At 31.1% G+C, this 22,505-nt stretch overlaps 1 protein-coding gene and 1 long non-coding RNA gene across 2 annotated transcripts in view; both read left to right on the forward strand.

Annotated features, from left to right (window-relative positions):
- Positions 1–15,699, forward strand: part of LOC111089071 — a 20,010-nt gene extending 4,311 nt beyond the window's left edge. The window contains exon 3 of the long non-coding RNA XR_002613418.1: positions 15,600–15,699. This is a non-coding gene — a long non-coding RNA (uncharacterized LOC111089071). The remainder of the gene's footprint in view (positions 1–15,599) is intronic.
- A 2,975-nt stretch (positions 15,700–18,674) lies between these two features.
- LOC106472217 (M-phase inducer phosphatase-like) overlaps positions 18,675–22,505 on the forward strand; it is a 7,493-nt gene continuing 3,662 nt past the window's right edge. Inside the window, exons 1-5 of the mRNA XM_013932844.2 lie at positions 18,675–18,855; positions 19,246–19,605; positions 20,486–20,561; positions 20,943–20,980; positions 21,597–21,659. Of these exons, the coding sequence (XP_013788298.2) occupies positions 18,718–18,855; positions 19,246–19,605; positions 20,486–20,561; positions 20,943–20,980; positions 21,597–21,659 (675 nt within the window). The 5' untranslated portion in view covers positions 18,675–18,717. The remainder of the gene's footprint in view (positions 18,856–19,245; positions 19,606–20,485; positions 20,562–20,942; positions 20,981–21,596; positions 21,660–22,505) is intronic.

The following is a 22,505-nucleotide window of genomic DNA, read 5'->3' on the forward strand; positions in this document are numbered from 1 at the left end:
GGCTAGCGCAGATAGCCCTCGTGTAGCTTTGCGCGAAATTCAAAAACAAACAAATCGAAAAAAAAAGTGAACCATTCTTTTAACCAAAAATATTCACTGGAGTTTAGGGTTGGTAACTTTAACTAAAAGTTGACAAAGTTTACACCACTTTACAATTATAGAGCAGGGATATTAGGAAAAAGGGGATATTTTCCTTTCAAATAAGTCCAAATGCAGCTGTGCATTATCATGTTCATAAAAACTCATTTTTTGCAACCTTCAGCCGTCTTGTAAAGTAAATAGAGACCCAATGCCTACAAGGTTTTTGACTCAGATCTAAATTAATGATATACTGTTCGTTTTCTGCATGGTTAGGAAGCTGATCACTGGCAAACACACTTCTAAACTTCTTTCATATGTACAATTCTTGTGAAAGTATTAAATAAATTTCTATAATGTTCATAGATTACTAGATGTCAGTTACGATGTTTTTAGACTGACCAATTTCTAAAATTGACTGGAATTCTGCATAGGCAAGAACATTTATAGTGTTGGGTGAGGTACTACCAAAACGTATTTCAATTCGTAAACTCCCCTGTTTCACCTACTTAAAGTATGAATCTCCAACAGATAGATTGGGTTTCATATCAAAGGCAAAGTGTGTATATCCTTCCGAGTATTCATCATATCCTATATCAATTCATTGATCTTGAAACTGTTTTTCTGTTCCATTAAACAATGTTTCATAGCTTCATGCATACAGTTCAGCATCAAAATCAGTCTGTAAAGGTAAAGCAGGAATCTTTTTTCCATCTACATTGATTGCTATGAAATTCATACTGTAATGTTTGAAATTATATGGGTTTTTCTTCGAAGATCCGTTAAATGTATCGTTATCAATATATCCTATAACAAGACGTGTAGGTACTTGATCTAAAAACGCATTATCAATAGATGCTTGTAAGTTTCCCTGAGGAATGGAAAATGAGTTACACACAACATATTTTAAAGGATATTTAGTCATTCCTTTCTGAAATGCTTTAGCATCCAATAGAACGATTGACCACCTGATCTTGACTTTTATAGCATAGATAGAAACATGTCATAGTACAATTTTGAATCCCAAGCCGGAGATTTAAACTTACACCATTGAGCAAGAACTAGTTTTGTAAACAGATGTTCGAATGTAGACAGCTGTCATTTCAACTGTTTGAGTACCACTTGTATCTATGTGTCGATCTTTTATAATGTTGTTCTCACCATCATCAATGTCGACATCATCAAAACTACCCTCCATGTCTTTTATCCACATAGATGATATGAAATGGCTTCTCTTAGTTTCTCCATTATAACCGAGTAAAGTTTCTATGTATGTCATATATGTGTAAAGGTTGTGAGATGAAGAAATTAGCTTATCATTCAGGTGTACATCCACTTGATAAAATAGAGAATGATGAAACAGATTGACAGGAATAGAGTTTGGTTTGGTTTGTGTTGAATTTTGCACAAAGCTACACGAGGGCTATCTGTACTAGCCATTCCTAATCTAGCAGTGAAAGACCAACTCTTGGACTACTCTTTTACTAACAGGAGTAGAGTTATCTTCATCCTTTTTTATATTGGTACCAATTGCTTATATTGAAGATATGATTGTGCCAGATCTAAATATTCATCTCCTGAACCCAATATATAAAATTAGATTGGTCCTCTGTCAGTCACTGAAGATAGAGGATTATATTCGGTCCACTGGTCTTCCTCAATCACAGTCTGCATATGCAGAATTGAAAATAATTCTAACTCAGAGTTTGTACACTGACAAGAATTTCATGTGTTATGAAAGTCAAGAGTACTTGTCAAAAATGTCTGAAATCAATGTTCTTCATCTGTTGGTTTTAGCTATTCTGAACATAGGATCTTTCTATTTCTTCTTTTTATTAGTAGAACAATCTCTTTAACATCTCAAACCAGGTTCTGAGCCCTTTCCATTGCTTGTCATTTCCCAGCACCAACAGAAGAATTTCTTTCTTTGTATGACATCTAATGGTGCATTTATGACTGACTGAACACCTTTTTACCCCCCCCCCCCGTGGCACAGCGGCATGTCTGCGGACTTACAACGCTAGAAACCGAGTTTCAATACCCGTGGTGGGCGGAGCACAGATGGCCCATTGTGTAGCTTTGTGCTTAATTACAAAACAAACAAATTGAACGCCTTCTTTTCCTTTTTTTCAGAAATGGTATAACTGAATGAAACAAGTTACTCAGAATGTCTCCCAATCCGTGACCCTATTGCCATTGACTTCCAGCGTAATAAGGTAAACCACTTCATACTTTATAATCGTAATACACGTCATTAATGGATGGCTTGTGACAGTATGGAACTCTCATGTTGCCACAGACAAATGAAGTTTATGATGACTCCCCCGTGTTCAAGTGAGATAGGTCGACCTATGTCGTCCTTTATATTGATCTCAATAGTTTAAAAACTCTTTTTAGAAACAGACCTGTAATGAGGATGTGTAAATGTTTCAGTGTTTATGTCTCCATTCTGACTTAAAATTTGAACAATTCGTATCAACACCACAGATGCATTATCAACAATTTTATGTTCCACAATCATTGAGTAATCATTGAGCAAATAAAATCTGCCATACATGCTAACGGTATATGGAGCTATAGTGAGGTCTGTTATCAAACGATTATTATCATCTTCAAGTAGTACTGATAATACAGGATAAAGTTTTATAGAAGCTTCAACATTTATGTTCACATAAATGTAAGTTCATTGTAAGATTGAAGAAGCAATTTTTCTACCTGGTTTAAGATTCTAATTCAGTTCTTTGTTATGACCTGGTCTATTATAATTTATTATGGTCGCAGAGTGAGGGCCAGAAAAGTAGAATAACCATTCTATACCATTAGGCACTTTATGACAGCTATGTGGATACTGTAATATGGCCACAAACCTTCAAGATTGGTAGATCCCGGAAGACGAGTGATATAGTTTGTCAGAGTATTGCTAGCAAAATCGTTTATAGAACTGTCACCTCATATACAGCAGATCCACGCTGAATAAAAAGAAATAGCTATGTTTAATATTTTATGCATGTGATTCAGATCTGTTTGAGGAATCCAGCTATTAAGTTTATTAGGATATGCTTTTAATTTTATGAAATATTGTTTGTTTTTACCCTTTCCCTGTTCAAGTAATACTTCATCCACAGCATAGACGTCATTGTAGTTCAGATTCGTAAAATGTTCCCTTTAATTTTTCTCTGAGATAGTCGTACAATTTATACACTGGAGAAATTCTTTCTATTCTCTCGTAAATCGCAAAATTACTTCGTCTGTTCATCCAGGCACATAGTCTTTCTTAAAGTGATACTTCACCTTACTAATGTGTACCTGATCACTTACTTTAAAACGAAATTTTACTTTGGTTGGTGGTTTGTAAAGTGTTTTACACACCATGGACTTATTATAGTTATTGATGTCTGTTGGTCTCATTTTAATGCTGTGATGTGTAATTGATTATAGGCACTGCCCAGATTTTTCAGTACAGTAATATACTTGTAAGTTCCATAAGATCTAGAATAGAGCCACATTCTAGTGTTAAATCTTTTTACTATAGGCACTTTTGTTTTGTTGTGTATAAAATAGTAGTGGGTGTCTTGTTCCTTAAGATAACATTGAAACATACATTTAGTAAATTCAGTTCCAGCGTCAGTTTGAAGTTTAAAGGGTTTTCAACCCTGTTTTAAAATAATCTTGAAAGCTTTAATGAGTGACACGCCTTTTTTATCCTTGAGCAGAACAACCTACGCATATTTAGAATACACATGAGTAGATAGTTAAACTAATTGTTATATTGACTTGAGCTAGAGAGATCCACCAAATCAGCTTGCTATTGCTCATTGATCCTTGAAACGATTACTCGGTTTCTCGAAAATTTAAATCTTACTGGTTTATGTAGATTGTATGTATCCTGATGACTTAACGAGTCTTTAACCTATTTTAGAATGATGGATTTACCTGGTGTTTTCACAAATCTAAATAAAGGCTGTAATTAAAAATAACTAGCAGTTTGTGTAGGATTATAATAGATAGATTGTAATGTTTGATCAGGCATTATTTACTACACCTATACCATTTATTTTTAACTTTACCATCAACTTTGTCTCTAACAGTAGTAACGATTTGACTTTTAAGATAAGCAATGTTAATTCTTAGATGACTCAAAATATTACTAAACTTAACAAGCTGACAACAGCCAATAATGATAGTCAAGAGACAAATGAATGAATGACACAATAATACTTTACTAAAAATTAACCCATTTAAATATAATATGTTAAGGGCTTTTAACAGTTGTATTATGTTTCATATAGCTTCATTTGTCTACATTTCCAAAAATTTCTGGTGGAATATGTATATCTGATACATCCATTTAGATATCACATCTATTTTTTTGCCCTACAATGATAATGATTGTTAATATGAAATGGACAGGATAGAGTCAATTTTAGAAGTTGATTAACCCTGGGACATGGAAAAAATTCGAGATTATAACAAGGATCTTTCAGCAAACTTCTTAATATCTCAGCTTCCTCTCTCCCCTTCGTAAGATTGTAGTAAAGTTGCCTTTCAACAGTCTAGCCACACTCCACAGGTAGGAATAGTCGATTTTTCCAGTTTTACATGGAGTATGATGAATGTACAGTGTCACCCATTCGCACTGATGACGATCTGTATCTGAAAGATACTCACTCGAAAATGGTTGTTTGAACAAAAACACACCTATATATCCAGTGACTAAACCCTTGAATGCTAGTTCTTTAATTATGTATGGTCTGTCCTTTAGATAAAATACTTATAGTTCTATCACGATTACAGTTGTCATAATAAATGAGTATATGTTCAGTGAAATATCAGTTTTAAGTTACATTGGTACATAAGCTATAACTTCATTGTTAGAAAAAAGTCCTGTTTTGAGACACAATTGCTCTGGTGTTTGAAGTTTCAAATTACATGGTTGTCTTGTTGCATCTTGATAAGCTTCTTCAAAATATTGAACGCGTGGTGGAAAGATTTGTCTCACTAAATCATTCAACTGAGATTTGTCTCTGACATTCTTTGAGAATTTAAACTAATATTACATATTTCTTAACCTTGATGAAATAGATTCTGTTTAGTATAAAACACTAATAAATTCAAATGGTGACTTCCACATTTAAAAAGTTGATATTCGTGTATTTTCTCCACTTTCACTTACAAGACCATCAATGATTGAAATATTTGGTTTATCAGACTATATATAATCATGAATTTTTTCAGGCTTTCCTTTGACTAATTTAATGTTAGGAATATTTGCATTAATTTAGTATATAGGGGTTGAAATTCACCATTAAACCATAAGATATTTTCAGGTATAGGAAAGTTTGTTTGAACAAAGCTACACACTGGATTAACTGTGCTCTTCCCATCACTGTTATCGAAACCCTGTTTCTGTTCTTGTAATTCTGCAGACATACCACTGTGCCACTGGGGAGCAGGAATAGGATAGATAACTTCGCGATGATAAGTTAAGACTTTGCCTACAAACTGTGGTTTACCACTTTTTGTTGGACCTGACACTAAACATGTAAAAGGGTGTTGTAAATTGTTGTCCATCTCAGACTCTAATGAGAAATAAATGAAACAGGACTCACCTTTTATAGGTCTGAAAATCACGTTTGAGCACACTTGGGATTTTCCCCCCAAGGCCCTGCATATGCCCTCTTTTCAGCCAATAGACCATGACGAGGAGTTAGTTCCATTAGACGGAAAAAATCAATATCCATATGGAAGAGTGTTAAAGTCTGGAAGGATGTGTCGTTTGGTGTAAACTGGACACAAATTCTTCTTTTCTTCCTTGTTATAGATGGCATGAATTTGTAAAATTATAAGATGCTGAAATGATTGAATATGTCTGTTATGTTATTCTCATTGTTAAGAAGTTTAAATTCTAACTGTTGATAAAATTTAGGGTAAATCCTCTGATTTTTCATCATGACTTTTCATCATCATGTATGTACCCGTATTTTTTGGAACCACCACTTACCCATCTGAAAATTCACCAAAATAATCTCTAAAGGTGAATTGTTAGATCCCCCTGAAATGTACAAAATAATATCTATATCATAATATATTACAGAAGAACCTAACTTCTCTAGCGTATAGCATAATATCAGTCGAGCATGAGCAGTGGTGAAATCTGCCAGAAAAAATGTTAGTTTAATCTTTTTGTGTCAGATATTCACGCTTGTGTTTCGAACGAAGAGCAATGACTTCATCGTTAATTAAAGTAACACCTTTTTTTTAATTTTTTGGCAGTGTGTAATGTTCAATCTTAAAAACTCACTATTTAAAAAAAAGCAAGGATTATTTTATACACAATTCTATAAAAATGAGATTGTTTCCTGTCTCCAAATTACTAAAATATAATAACTTACTGTACAGAATAAAAAGTGGTAAAATCCCGATGAAACTGGAAAACAATCTCATACTCTCTACATGTTTCGACGCATACTATTGCATCATCCTCACACTCCTGAATTCCAGTTTCCTTGCCCATCTCAAAATTATAATATAGATACTTATTGGATGAATCTTTCACATCTTTATTTTGGAGAAAACATAAATAATTATTTAAAAGAAATTATTAACATCCTATGCATCTTATTTCACCTCATCGATGAAAATTTGGTTTATGTTGTTAGAAACAATAATTACAAAATATTTTTCACATTGATCAAAATTATCAGGTGAAGATAATGTTTTTTTTTTTCCATTCATTGTTTTATGGCTGTTGTAACAGTGTATCAATTTATAAAACCTGTTACAATTAGCACAAATTATGGGGTGACCTTTCAAACATTTGTTACTTTAACAAATGTTACAATAACCTGAACAATGATGTTTATCTAAAATAATAAATTCCTTGTTGCAATCTGAACAACAATAAATTACCCCAAGGAAACCCTTCATTCATTATATAAATTATCAAATCACATAAAATATTGAGACTGTCTAATGCTAAGACGACTATTAGGAAATCACACACATACAATTTGAACACTGACTTTTAAGAATTGTAAAGGACGTCACGTGGTCACGCACACTACACACATACAGACAGTGATTCTATAAACGAGGATGATGAGCTCTTTGTTACAACGTATCATCAATCACTAGATTTAATCACATGTAAAACTTTCTTCTACAGTACACAAAACAACCATGGAAATACTGATGTCGTTATTGTCCACGCTTCAACCAATCTTTCAGTTGGCTTAGAATAATTTTTGTAAAAGAAAGTTCTATTCAATCCTAATTTATGATATTTACATAAACATGTGAAATATGTGAGATTTCGTTATACACTAATGTCTAATTATTATATCAAATATCTCATAATGTTTTGAAACATAATTTGTTATACCTGTGGTATATATTTGTTCTAGTGTGTTATTAGTCGCCATAAATGAAAATAAAAGCATTCTCACATGACCACTACTTGAGAAAAACAAGTATTGTATTCCTTTCTATAAAACGGAGAGATAAACCAGAAATTCTAGGATAAAAGACAAGAAAACATATATCTTTTATTTCACATTTTATATATCCATCATGTTTACAATCCAAATAAGCTGTTCAGTTAGTGTACAATTATTGCATACTGCACCTGACACACAGAAAAAGGTAAGACTGTATCAGTCAGTTAGAATAACTTTCAGAATGAAAGATTAATTCAATTAAGATTTATGATATTTACATAAACATATGAAATGTATGAGATGTCATTATACAATACAACGAATTATGTACTCAAACAGTGGCAAAGTAAGCTGTTCTGATTAGTGTTCATAAGCTCGGCTACAAGTTCAGGCATATCCTAATTTTCAATATCTATCTACAACAAACAGTCTAAAATTCATTCAAGTCTGGATAACTTTTCAAATATAAATATCCTGTCCCTTTCACCTCTAATGATTAGACTGATGCAGTTCTACTACACAGAAGAAAGAACGATGAACAGCTTTTAAATGTAAATATACTGTTACTTATATTTCTTTGCTTATAAATATAATTTGTGTGTTTCTTTGACATAGTAATGTTTGTTTACAGTCATATGCATTATATTAATAAATAATGTTTCTGTGATTTACTAATTATATAATATTTTATATTTTAATTTATTGTAAAGAAAAAAATGCTGTTGACAATAATGAAATGGTGAAAAAAATCAAATCCAGCAGTGAAGAAGAACCAATAAAATAGAAAAAATGACAGTTAGGTTCATCTATTATTATAAAACACTAAGAAGCACATCAATCATTTCATGCCTATCCAATTAAAAATGACCGTTACATCATTTTGTCAACTTACGAGAATAATTTGAATATTCATATTTGACAGTTCAAGAACTTTGGAAAAGGAAAACTATATCCAACCAAGGAAGATGTCACATTTTCTTCAACAGAATGGGAGGAATTTATACAGTAGATCTCAAACGTTAGTGTAGTTGTACAGATCAAACTACACAAGATATTCTTGTAAAAGGATGGAATCTTATAATTCTGTTTTTAATGATAACTCCTCTATTTTGTTTAAATATAGATTTGATTATCATGATATTGATATGATATCTGAAAGATTCTCTTTGTTTTATCAAATTCAGAATAACAGAATCTATGTGTAGAGATTTTTCATTTTGGTACTTAATGAAAAGTAAATGAATAAATAGACTAAACCAAATCTTATTAACATACATGCTAAACAAGTGTACCTTATTTTACAAGTACTGAAGAAAGAACTCTGTGAAATCGACCATTTTATTCAAACTCATCATTTTTGTAACGTGTTAAATCATGATGACTGTGTATGGCTATATTTGAGATCAGCTTTGACAAAAAATAATAAATTTATTGTTCAATCTATATTTAATCAAATAGTTAAATTTATCAGGTTCTATCAATGAAACTTTCTGGGATACTGTAGAGAAAGACAACTTTATCCAAGAGTTATCAAATATAATGTTCATTTATTATACCCTTGAAGATTTTAAGAGCAAACAAAATCTGTAAAATAACTGATAACAATAAAATAATTCTTGGCAAATTATTTCAATTGTTGTTTCTTATGATAAAAGTTATTGTCTTTCATATTATATAAATCCAACATGTTTACACTGACTTACAGCCTAATGTAATTGTTCTTGCAGGTTATTAGTCATTTAGAATAAATCACCATAAACGAAACATATGGGGCATTTTCCAAAGTCATCAAAGTTTCTTTATTTTAGAAGCTATATAAAACAACTCCTGCACTTGAAATCCGTAATTAAATTGACTGTCCCTTTTCGTCGTGCCGAACATAAGATCTTGACCTTCACATACCACTCCCCTACAACTTAAAATTGACGTGTTATCTTCAATATATGTAAATAAAGACTTGTAAAGTATCACACATACTGAAACATTTTATTTACTGTCTAGTACTTGATATTAAACTTTGCAACCAATACAAACTGTATCTCCACTATAAATTAACTATGACAATGAAGAATGGATTTCGTATGTTACTGAACCTTACATAGCAGTACAGAAGCTAAATGTACATACAAAGAAATGTGAAGGTGTGTTTGCCAGTGATAAATTCCTAATAGTGTTAGACAGTCTCAAAGTTTAAATAAAAGTCCAAAGATAAGCTTTTGAGTGGATTGTTTATCTTTATTTCTTTATATTTAAACTTTTTTTTTTACAACGTTACGACCACTCGTGTGGTCGTCATCAGAGAACTGTCTCTATGTTGTGAAATAATGCTCGAGCATTTTGTCCCAATTTAACTGATCTCTTAAAGGATATCTGCCTAAAAGAAATGTCTTTAAACACAAGTTTAATTATAAAATATGGCACAACAACAAAAGATCTATTCACAAAAACGCAAAAACTATGTACAATTGGATAAATTTATCGTAGCCTCAGATTTCTAAAAAGATGCAAAAAGGAAGAGATTATTCCAAAGTTTATAAAATTAAACCATCAAATACGAAAACAAAAATTCAATCCATAATCGGAAAAACTGAAAAGAAAATTCCAAATTCAACAATTAGACAAAAATACAGAGACATTAATAATCTTTAAAAAAAAAAAAAGATTCATGACTACGGAACCTCCTAATCTTCAACACCACGTCAGACGGCTCACGCATGATCTTAGAATTTATCAACAAAAACTGGATAAACTAAAGAGATAAAATAGAAATTAGATATACTAAAAAAATAGTTGAGTTAAGTAGGAACTTGATAGACAGTAAACACGACAACATAATAAACAAAGACACGAATATAGCAAATTTATCAAAAACGACCCTAACACCAACACAAGAAGAGATTCTAAACAAAGGCCTAAATTATGCAATAACACACAAAAACGTTCTTACCTTAGAGGTCAAAGCCAGCATAGAAGATTTAACAAGAAAATTAGTCCAGCAAACAATAAAAGAAAAACTAAGAACTAAAACAAACAGCAGACAAAAATGCCTCACCTATCGAACTTAAAGAAACAAATTAATATCAGCAAGATAAGAACAAGGACAATGAAACTACAAAGGCATTTAAAAGCAAGAATAACAGAATGTGGTTTCCTAAAATACCAAATCACAATCAAAATCTGAACAATTTCATCCATGAAATATAATATAGAATTAAAGGTTATCTACTTAAAAACCAAAAAATTAAACAAAACGTCATAAAACGCTAAATATAAGCCCTAAAAGAATTGCAGAATAATTCACAAATTATCATAGTAAAGGTTGATAAAGGCTGGTAAAAACTGTAATTATGGAAACAGGAGATTACAACAACTTATTAATAAAACACTTAAATGATTCAACCAAATTCAAAAAACTATCCATAAACCTTAACGAATGTTATGGGAGACAATTGAATAGCCTACACTTGAAGTTAAAAAAGAACAATGACAATACAGATGACATATACAACAGCTTAAAAGTTACCAATGCACGTACCCCTTGTTTGTTCGGTGCTCCGAAGTTTCACAAAAACACAATTGACATCTGCCCCATCCTTTCCACTTATGGCAGCTATAACCATGAACTTGCATGATTCCTAGATTTTCTGATCAAACCGTTGCATGACAACAATAAATACAAGGTTAAAGGTGTTCTAGAATATCGAAGCATTCTCAAAAACCTCAACAATCATCACAAAATGTATTGTTTCGAAGTCGTCTCTTTGTACACAATGAAACCGAAAGATGAAGCAACAAACCTAGCTCTACAAATGATATCCCCAAATTCTGAGAAACTGCATTACAACCTTAGCTTGGAAATTTTGAAAAACTTGTTTCACTTTGCACTAAAAATATGTTTCATCTGTAAAGGCAAAACTTATGAAGAAATAGATGGCTTAAGTATGAGCAGCCCTCTGGCACTGGGACTATGTAAACTGTTTATCAACAACATAGAAAGCAGGCCATTAATACAGCCCTACACCCTCCCACTTTCTGGGTTAGATATGTCAATGATGTATTCTGTGGATTTGAAGACAACAACCATCAACAGTCATCTCTACAACATGTAAAAAACGTTCACTCTAGCATCAAATTCACACATGAAGAAGAGAATGAAAACCAGTATTTAAACTACATAAATATAACAATAGGAATAAACTCCAACAGTTTTAACACGAAAATCTTCCACAAATCTGCTCATAGTAACAATTATACAAAATGGAACTCAGTCCACTCAACTCAACAAAACTTTGGCACGTTATCATGCATTTAATACACAGCACTTAACATATGTAATAGCAGCAATCTGCAGGATGAATTAGAATAAATATATGACACATTAATTGACAAATTTCACTTCCCTAAACACATTGTCACTAGAACTTTAGTCAAATATAAAAACAAACTCAATAACAGAAAAAAAAAGAAAAACAACATAAACTTCATGAAGGAAACAAAATGCACAAACTCAGACACACTAATAGGTGTCTTACCATATCATAGCTTTGTAACCAAAAACATCATAAACATTAAGACATAAGCACAAAAAACACACTAAATAAACAGCAAAGTTACCTTTATTCAAAAACCGAGTACTAAATCAATTTCAATGACGTAACTATCTACAAGTATCAATGTAATCGACGCGATAGCACTTATGTAGAAAAAACGAGATGCAAAATAAGCATTAGGATCAAGGAACCTAACAATTCTCCATCACACATTTACGAACGCAGCACAACATTAACAACTATGAGATATTATGCTATGAGGACAATATTAATAGAAAAAAAAAATAAAAGAAGCATTAATTACACAGGCCTGCAAATTTAAAATTCATAAAAGTTGTTTTGGTTTTAATAACGGATTTTCCATACTTCAGCTACACAGGTTTGGAAATTAATATCGTTTTCTTCTATCACATAAGGAGTTTATACAAATCAGAAAGAAAAACTCTTACTGAGACAAAATTATTATTTCGTTTACCACAATGAATATTTTTTTTTACTATGTTTGTTGTGTTTGGGTTCTAGAATGATCGATAAAACTCTCACTCACGATTGGTCTAGATAAATCTATAGCAAGTAGTTATCAATATTTTAAGGATAACCAAGTGCGACCCACTTTAAATGAAAATGATTCACTTATGTAAAATTATATATGAATATTTCGTGAAATTTCTGTGCATTCTGGAGAAAACTGGATATCACTTTCGGATTAAGTGTACAGGAAGTACTGTAGAATATGTAAAAATTTCAGCACAATACTTCCATTGCAGGTCTCTACTATTCGTGAACAAAAACCTAATATAAATTGAAACACAGGTGCCACCCTATATGTTTTCTAAATTGGAACAGAATGTTCGAGCAGTATTTCACAAAACAGAGACAGTTACTTGATGATAGCCACATGAGTGGTCAAAACATTGTAAACAAAAATAAGTATAAATAAAAATAAAAAATTCACCTAAAATCTGTATCTTTGGACTTTTATTTAAAGTGTATAGTGGAATTCTTCTCTTTACAACAAGTCTCAAAGTTTTATGCAATTTTAATCTTCAAGGGAATATTCTATAGAAAATGAATGGATAAACAGTAAGTGATTCATTTATTATTTTTAGTTGTTGCAAATTGTATTAGTACAGTTAAAATATATAAAATAATGGTTTTAACATAATTAAATCTAATGGAAATATATATGTCCCAACATATATGCTAAAATCTTACAGACAGTCGTTAAAAATTGTTTTAACATAATTAAATATAAACATTGATCATATGTAGAGGTATAGTGTCCACCCTTGTAAAACTTGTGTAAGATAAAACTATAAAGTAACATGTGTAAAATGAAATATTTTGTCTTGCATATTAAATAAGCAACAATAATTTTTGAAATAATAACTTGCTCTATAATTTAAAAGTCAAACAGTAAGTTTCAATTATTTCATGATAACGTCCTTTTAAGATGATTTAACATTAAAATGTCATGAAATAAATAGAACTAATAAATTAATGTTAAGGGTCCATTTTCATGACAATTTACATAAATGGTCAGGGAATGTAATTAACTAATAGTTTAGTGTCTTTTTTTTTTCTTTTTTCAGGACATATCAATGGTCAGGAAATGTGTGTTTGTTTGTTTGTAATTAAGCACAAAGCTCTACATTTGACTGTTTGTGCTCAGCCCACCATGGGTATCAAAACTCGGTTTCTAGCATTGTAAGTCCACAGACATACTGCTGTGCCACTGGGGGTTGTTGTTGTTGTTTATTATTAAGCACAAAGCTAAACAAAGGGCTATCTGTGCTCTGCCCACCACGGGTATCGAAACCCGGTTTCTAGCAGTATAAGTCCGAAGACATACCGCTGTGCCACTGGGGAGCGCCACTGGGGGCGTCAGGAAATGTAATTAACTAATAAAGTATTGTTCTGTACCGACTGTATTAATTATAGTCATGTTGAGACATACTGATCAATTTTGGCAATCTAGCAAAGCACCTTCTGGTGACACTTTGGAAACTATGACGTCATAGTCTTAGGTGACATCATTGCACTCCTTCCCTTTTCCTACCCTTACTTGAGGCAGCCAATCAGTGCGTGTGTCTGAAGTGCTGCCCTAACTTCTCACGGAAGAAAGTAAATTCGACCTAATTGCAGGCATACATTTCTTTCTAATTCATTTAGCTCATCACAACTGATGGATATTTGGATCTAAATAAATATACAAATATAAATATTGTATTTTGATTACATATTATTAATATAAAATAGTTCTGTAGCACTACTTGTTTCATTTAGTTCAGGAGTGTATTTAATGTTCCTTGGTGGGACAGAGATAAGTATTCAGATTTACAATGCTAAAATCAGGGGTTCGATTCCCATCAGTGGATACAGCAGATAGACCAATGTGGCTTTGCTATAAGAAAACACATACACACACATTATATTTGAAAACATAGAATAAAAATAATAATACTTATAGTAGATAAGTTGACCATAATTATCGCTAGTAGAGCTATAAGATACCATAATTGCATGAATGTTGAAATCAAACTGATTGTAGATTTATATGACTACAATTTATATAGGAATGAGGGACCCAAATTTGAATGCTTCATATATATGTATGTAGATATAGAGTTGATCAACTCAGAATTGACCTTCGTTCACATGTTTTAACTGAAATACTAAATTTCATCTGACATATAACAACATTGATTTGTAATTGACAAAATGAATACTAAAAATTGACGTTCTTTATACAAGTAAAAAGATAGTACATCACATATCATCATAACGTTATTTCAAGATCTATATCTGTTTTGAAAAGTATGAAAAACTACGTTTTCTGAGTCTGAAACATCAAAATATAATCATCAATGAACAATTATTAATCATAACATGGGATTTGAAGCTTGTTAATATTAAAAAATAAGCAAATTAGTTGTTGAATAAGTCAAGATCTAGCATAAGCAAACTAACTTTCATGAATTACGAGAACAATTTAGTCATTTTGTTCAATTAGTTCTTGTAAAAAAGATGTTTGTTTACGTCCCCGTCCTTAAAGCATTTATTAGGATTTATAGGTACATGTGAATGTGTGGGCCAGATTCTTTACAGTAGGTATCTGTGACTTGTTGTCAATAAATTTCAACAATAAACAAATAGCACACAATCCACTTGTTTCAAAATAATATATTGAAAGAAGTCAAACATATATACAAATGTCCGTTTCACAGTTAATCACCACAGTTGTATCTAGAGCTTTAATAACGGTTTCTTTTCGTCAAAGTCCACAAAGGCTGGTTCATTTACTTTAGAACACAATTGAAAAGACGAATTATTCTCCTCTGCTCTGTTGTTACAATATAATTGGTGATAATTTCACTTATATTACACTGTTTGTTATTACCACAGTTGCATCCAGAGGTTTAAATAATTGTCTCTTTTCCTTTTAAATCTTTATGTTAAAATTCATGTACTGACTAAATCTTTATTGATACATTTATTTTTTCATTTGAATCTGTTTACTTGATTGTCATTTCAGTTAGTGGAGCTACTGACTGACCGTTATAGTAATGTGATCAATGGTTACACCATCGTCGATTGTCGATATCCATATGAATATGAGGGAGGTCATGTTATTGTAAGTTTCTTAGTTTTTTACATCAGCATTTGGTCAGTAACATCCATGCACTGAAAAATTCCAATTAAATAGTTTTAATAGTTTAATCATCTTAAAAACTGCAAGTAATCTTTTGCCAGATCAGTCTTGTAGATCACCGATATTTTTTTACACAAATAACCAGTATTGTAAAGTTCATATACTCAGTAGCAATTACCTAACAGCTTCTTTAATATTGGTCTTGCCCTCAGCCTGTAAATGAGCAAGTATTATTTTATTTGAAGGTATCTGTTGATCATTGGCCTTTGCTAATATCTTAAATCAATCAGATTGGTCGAAAACATATCTTCTTTTAGGGCATATTCAAGTACATTAGACTTAATAGTTGATCTTTCGTTAGCAAGTTTTTTCACTTACATTATCAATTTTCATTTAATACAACTGATGTAGCCTTGCTAACAGCAAGGACAGGTAGACAAATGAAGAAGAATTTTGGTGCTTAAATCTAAAGAAAAACTGTAGGTGAGAATTAGGTTTAAACATACATCTCAACTGTATCTGTGGATACACTCTTGTAATAGTATTCTTTAACTGATTTTTAAAAAGTAAAGAATATTTACCCATATATGGTAAACTGATAACTACAGCATACTTAGACACTTCAATTTGTTTTATGTAATTATAAAGTATCCTATCAATAACCTAAAGAGTTCAATAACATCAGAGAATTTATATATAAGAACGACTTCCCAATTTTTTGTTATGGGAGTTGCTTTTTTTATAAAAATATTGCTGTTTGTTAAGGACCAGTGTATAAATTTACATCATGGTAAACTTGGTTAAATTCATTCATTTGTTATCATGTTTCTTCAGAGACAGTAGAGAATTAAGTGCAAGTACACACCATTTGTAAAGGGGTGAATATGGCCCTACCATACATACATTTTTCTTTTAATTTGACTTTTTGCTTGAAATTTCTAAATCTACTATGTAAAATGTTGTTAACTTGAACATATTCATAAGGTAAACCTAAAACTGTGAGTCAATCATACACAATTTACCATATTTTGGTGGCTACTTTGAATATGAGAACTCTGTTAAACCAGTTTATCAAATGAAACTTTGTATAAGTTAAGGTTCAATCTCTTGGTTCAAAAATGCATTGAAACTCCCAAAATGTTGTTTTGGTGTTAGATGACAAATCTTCCCAAAACAAAGCTGTTAGATATACACGACAGATATATATATAGATATATACATATAACAGTATATAACATATATACATATAACAGTATATAGATATACATGACTGTTTAAGTTTAATGCAAGTGTTATAACTTAGATTGTCTTAGTATAGCACAAGAGATAAATGTAGTTATTTTTAGAAGTGATAGTTTCTCGCAGATTTGTTTACCTAACTGTGTATGAATCATACATTGTGTAGTTCAGTTTTTGTAAATTGGCACTTGTTGTATTATTCCATCATGTTGCTATAACCTTCTAAGTTTTTCTCATAGTTTTTATCGAGTATTATTACATCATAATATCTCATAATGTGTAGAAAGTTCTAGGCCTTAGTTAGGCTATAAATACGCATACAAAATGTATTCAAGTTAAGTTATACAAAGTTAATGAGAGATATAGTAAAATAGATCTAGACTGTGTGTTTGTGAGTTTAGCCATAAGAGCTTATAGTGGCGATTTCTAAAGTGAAATTATCGCAGATTGTATTATAACAACAGAGTAGAGAAGAATAATTTGTCTTGCCAATTGTGTTCTAAAGTAATTGAACAAACCTGTGTGGACTTTTGACAAGTTTTAAATAAAAAAAGCATTGTCAAAAATCAAACAATGAAATCAAATAAAATGGCATAAATACAATCTTCTAATATATTTTTTTTAAATCAATATATATTGTATTATGTACATTATCATATCTCCAGATACAGTAAGGTACCCCAATCTGTTTTATTTATTGTGTGTTGTACATTATCATATCTCCAGATACAGTAAGGTACCCCAATCTGTTTTATTTATTATGTGTTGTATGTTATCATACCTCCAGATGCAGTAAAATATGATTCTAATCTGTTACATTTATTGTTATTATACCTCCAGCAAGAGTTCGTACTCTACCTTGTTCTATTGCTGCATAACTTTACACGATGTTAAGTGGATATGAAGAGAACCAAAATTTTGAACTTTACGTAGTTTGCTTAACATCTTTACCACATTATCATTTTAATATTAATACTTGTTTGTGTGTTGTACATTATCATACCTCCAGATGCAGTGAAATATGATTCTACCTGTTCTATATATTGTATTATGTACATTATCATATCTCCAGATATAGTAAGGTACCTCAATCTGTTTTATTTATTGTGTGTTGTATGTTATCATACCTCCAGATGCAGTGAAATATGATTCTACCTGTTGCTTGGCCTTGGTTTGTTTAAATAGATTATCTTTGTATGCCTCAATTTTTTTTTACAATCAATATGTCCGTAAATTACTCATTTCCTTTCTTCAGGCAAAAATTTTTTTGCTTTTGTTAAATAAAATTTAGTTGCATTAATTCACTTACTCACACTCAAAACTTCAAATAACTTTAATGATAATAAAACACAAAACATAGAAGTATCTAAGTATAAGTTTAATATCATTTTGAATGAAAGCATATTTAGGCTTACTCTACCTCATGAGTTTCCACTTAACTAAAAACAGTTTGTATTTTAAATAATTGTTTATTATACATGTTTATTAACTAAACTCTTGAGAAGGCATCAATATTGTTGCAGCAATTCATGTAAAGAGTTTTGTCTAATAAATTTCACAGATGAATAATTAAAAAACAACAATGTTAAAGCAAAATATGAATAGGTCAAGTATATCTTTTAAAATAAAGTGTGTTTGATGTAAGAAAGTTATCTTGAAATTCACAAAATAGTAACTGTGTTGTTGTATTTGCTATTAACATGTTAAGTTTATTTTTATTCTGTTCAATATTTACTAGGATGAGAACAGCCTACCTAGTGGGATGTTAGAACTCCTAACAGCCCCACTTATTCAGACACATAAACCAGAAACTCAGCAGAAGGGGAAGAAGCTAACAGCCAGAGCAGGCACTAGAAGGTGTCTTTCTATGAAAATGGAAGAGAATGAGTATGGAAATGAGGTACATTTAGGCTTCAAGAAAAACTGGCATTAGTAGTTACATAGTGATTAAATGATATTTGAATATGTTCAGATGTGTGTTAAAAGCTGTAAGCCTCATAGCCTAAGCTAATTTTAGTGAATATTGGTCCATAATACAGGTATTTCAATGGAAATCATTGAGGAATGAGATGTATTTTTTTTTTATTTTAACGCAATATTAGGTCTGATAACAATGATAAAGGGTTTTTATGGTTCACTCATTTATTTCAGAATAATAATGGAATAGTATACATGATTAATAATAAAGAAGGACACTGTTTAAAAGGATCATTATGTACGAATTACAATTTAATGAAAATATAGTTTGTGGAAGTGCCCTTAACTCTCTTTGTTTATTCCTTATTTGTAGAACAATACTTTCTCTTATGGTCTCTCAAAGTCTCCTAGTATGCTTTTAATATCCTCTTCTAAAGCCAGTAAGAAGATGAACATGAATTGCATCAGTCCACCTACCCGTCCACACTCCTTGTCTAGTTCTAGCCATGTTCTGTCCTCATGTGTCAGTTTGCCTGGACTGGAAACAGATTCCAAAAGCAATAATGACGAAAGAGAGAGAGAGCTTGTTATTACACCTGACACTCCACTGACACTTGTCCAAGAAAAAGTGGATTTTGGTAAAGACTTCAAGTCTGCTTTTAAGCGACCAGAGCCACCCAAAGGTCATGGAAGCCCCATCCAGAGCAAAAGAAGAAAGAGTATGCCTTTTTGTGTAGGTTTCATTTGGGAATGCTTTAAGGATTTACTGTTAAGTTTTGGCAGTTTTTTATCAACATAATTCTGATGTTAGTATGTCTCACTTTTATTTATCTTTATTGAATATCATACCTAAATATGAAAAGTCAATAAAATATTGTTAGTGTACACAGCCAATTTTCAAGATGCCTTTTGGGGTGGGAAGAATTTTTTTATATACTGGCTCTAAGTATTTTAGATGTGTACTCTTTATGATATTTCTATTGATATTATTATAACAGAGAGCCATTACATTCCCATTTCTTAAAACCATGTGACTAGAGAATGGTTTAAACCAATCAGTTTTCACTTCTTTAAGTGTTTAAAGTGGAAGAATGACATTTTCTCTGTTAATAATAATGTGAGTTCAGTTTCATGAATTTGTTAACAATGCAAACAATTTTAATGTTAAGAATATTTGAGATACTAAGTATATTTGTATATTTGATCATCTAGATAAAATTTTCAACTAAGACATTTATTCAAACTCTTGTCCTAGCATCTTTATTATGTTTTATTACGAGCTTTAAAGTATGTAATAATCTTACATAATTAAAAACACACATAACTCTCAAACCATTTGTGTTATTTCTCTTAAAGGATAAATAAGAAATAGAAAAACTTCTTTCATTCAGAGTATGATTGTCTCATTATTAAATGATTAAACCTTGTTTTCCAAATAGTCCAAGACCTGCTCTACTATTTAGCTTCCCTGTGAGCAAAGTAAATGTAATGTTGTGCAAATAGTAAGGATAATTTAAAATGGACACGTGGCCACTTATAAGAACATCTTTAAAGTTTGGAATAAAGTTCATATTCATTTTACTTTAATTTTTTATGTACCTCTTATTTAACAGGAGCCACTCACCAGAAAGCCTGTACAGAGGTCTTGTTCTGAAACTGAAGCAACCATCATAAAAGCATTAATGAAATGTAAGTACTGATGAATGAAGTCGTTACTTCAATTGATAAGAAAATATACACAATATTAATTTTTTCTAATACTGTATGCTATGTTACTTTGCTTTATTAAGAGAAAATGTTTTTTTATTGTCTTATCTCATTAATGCGTGCAGCAGTTTAAACTACCATGTAATATGATAGTTTAAAACACAAAACAATGAAGTAACTTTTACAATATCAAGATAAATATGTCGATAATTAAGGGAATATGTATTTACCTAAAACTCTTTGTTTTGTGTGCATTATATAAACTTGAGAATTCAAAATTATGGGATCAGTGGTCAGTGTAAGCTTATCTTCAATTTGTATTATACAGATTCTTAATTACTTATAATTAATTTTTAATTCTAGCGGATATGAACCCTAACTTAATTGGTGATTTTTCAAAGGTAAGTTCACATTTGTCTAAAATTATTTACATTACCAAAATTTTTACTAACTTTTTCTAGATGCTTTTTCTTAAAAAAAAAATCTTTATCTTAACATGGTAACTGAAGTAAGCCTGTAAGTTAAAGATGTAATCACTGAAAAATGTATTATAACTAAAAAAAAAGTGGTTATATAGTAGAGATGTAAGCATTGAAAAACAAGCTATAGGTATAAAAAGATATGCTTGTATAGAGGTTTAAATCATTGAAATGTGTCTTGACTAAAAAGAAGTAAGCTTACATGGTAGAGATGTAAACATTGAAAAATATTTTATATCTAAGGAAAATGTATGCTTATATACTAGAAATGTAAACATCAAAAAACATTTTCTTAAATTAAAAATGTATGCTTGTGTGGTTGATATGTAAACATTGAAAACATTACAAGAATAACTAGGTTTTACTAGTTATTACAACTGTGTGTTTGAAAACCAAAGTTTTTATTTAGTGCAGATATCTATCTTATTGGAATTTTAACATATTTTAAATCAGTCTTTTTCTTAATGGACAATAGACAATACATCATGAGAAATATGAATATTTAAGATCTGTTTTAATGTTCATGTTCATGTTCCAGCCGTACGCACTGCCTCTAATTGAAGGAAAACATAGAGAATTAAAGAACATTTCTCCAGATACAGTAAGATATTTTAATCTGTTCTCTTTATTGTTAGAGCACTGGTTTTGCAATGTGAGAGTCAAGGAGTTTGAATCCCACACCCAAATAATGTGAAAATCAATCCCACTATTTTTTGGTAAAAACTAATCCAAGAATTGGCAGTGTTTGGTGTTGACTTGCTGTCTTCCTTCTAGTCTATCACTTCAAGAGTAGAGGTGGCTAGTGCACGTTGTCCTTGAGTAGGTTTGAGCAAAATTCAAAACAAACAAACAAATTAAGAACTGTTGTCAAAATTGTCCTTTGTGTTATGACAAACCTCACACCTGGGCACATGTATTTTTGAACAAGAAGTAAACTTAGATTGTTTTCACAACTTAGAATATTATAAAACCGGATATTTAAAAATTGGAATTCAAAGAATTTACAAGGATTTTCACTTTCACTGAATCAGCTGTATAAAGTATCATGATGGCTGTTGGTCAGATCATGTGATTTTGTCATGATTGATTTGACTTGAAATGAGGAATAACTTTCTTAGGTTTTGATGTAAGAACAGTTAGAGTACACCATGAGGGAACATGTTATTGTTGGAGGAAGAAGGCAGATGTAGAACAATCTGTGTACACCATGAGAGAGATGCAGAACATTTATGAGGTAACCCCCAGAGTCAACAGTTTGTATGTTATAGACTTTTTTGTTCTACATCTGATTACTTCCTCCAACAATAACATGTTCCCTCATGGTGTACTCTAACTGTTCTACATCTGATTACTTCCTCCAACAATAACATGTTCCCTCATGGTGTACTCTAACTGTTCTACATCTGATTACTTCCTCCAACAATAACCTGTTCCCTCATGGCGTACA

This window comes from Limulus polyphemus, unplaced genomic scaffold (assembly GCF_000517525.1).
Source record: "Limulus polyphemus unplaced genomic scaffold, Limulus_polyphemus-2.1.2 Scaffold5169, whole genome shotgun sequence".
Taxonomy (NCBI): domain Eukaryota; kingdom Metazoa; phylum Arthropoda; class Merostomata; order Xiphosura; family Limulidae; genus Limulus; species Limulus polyphemus.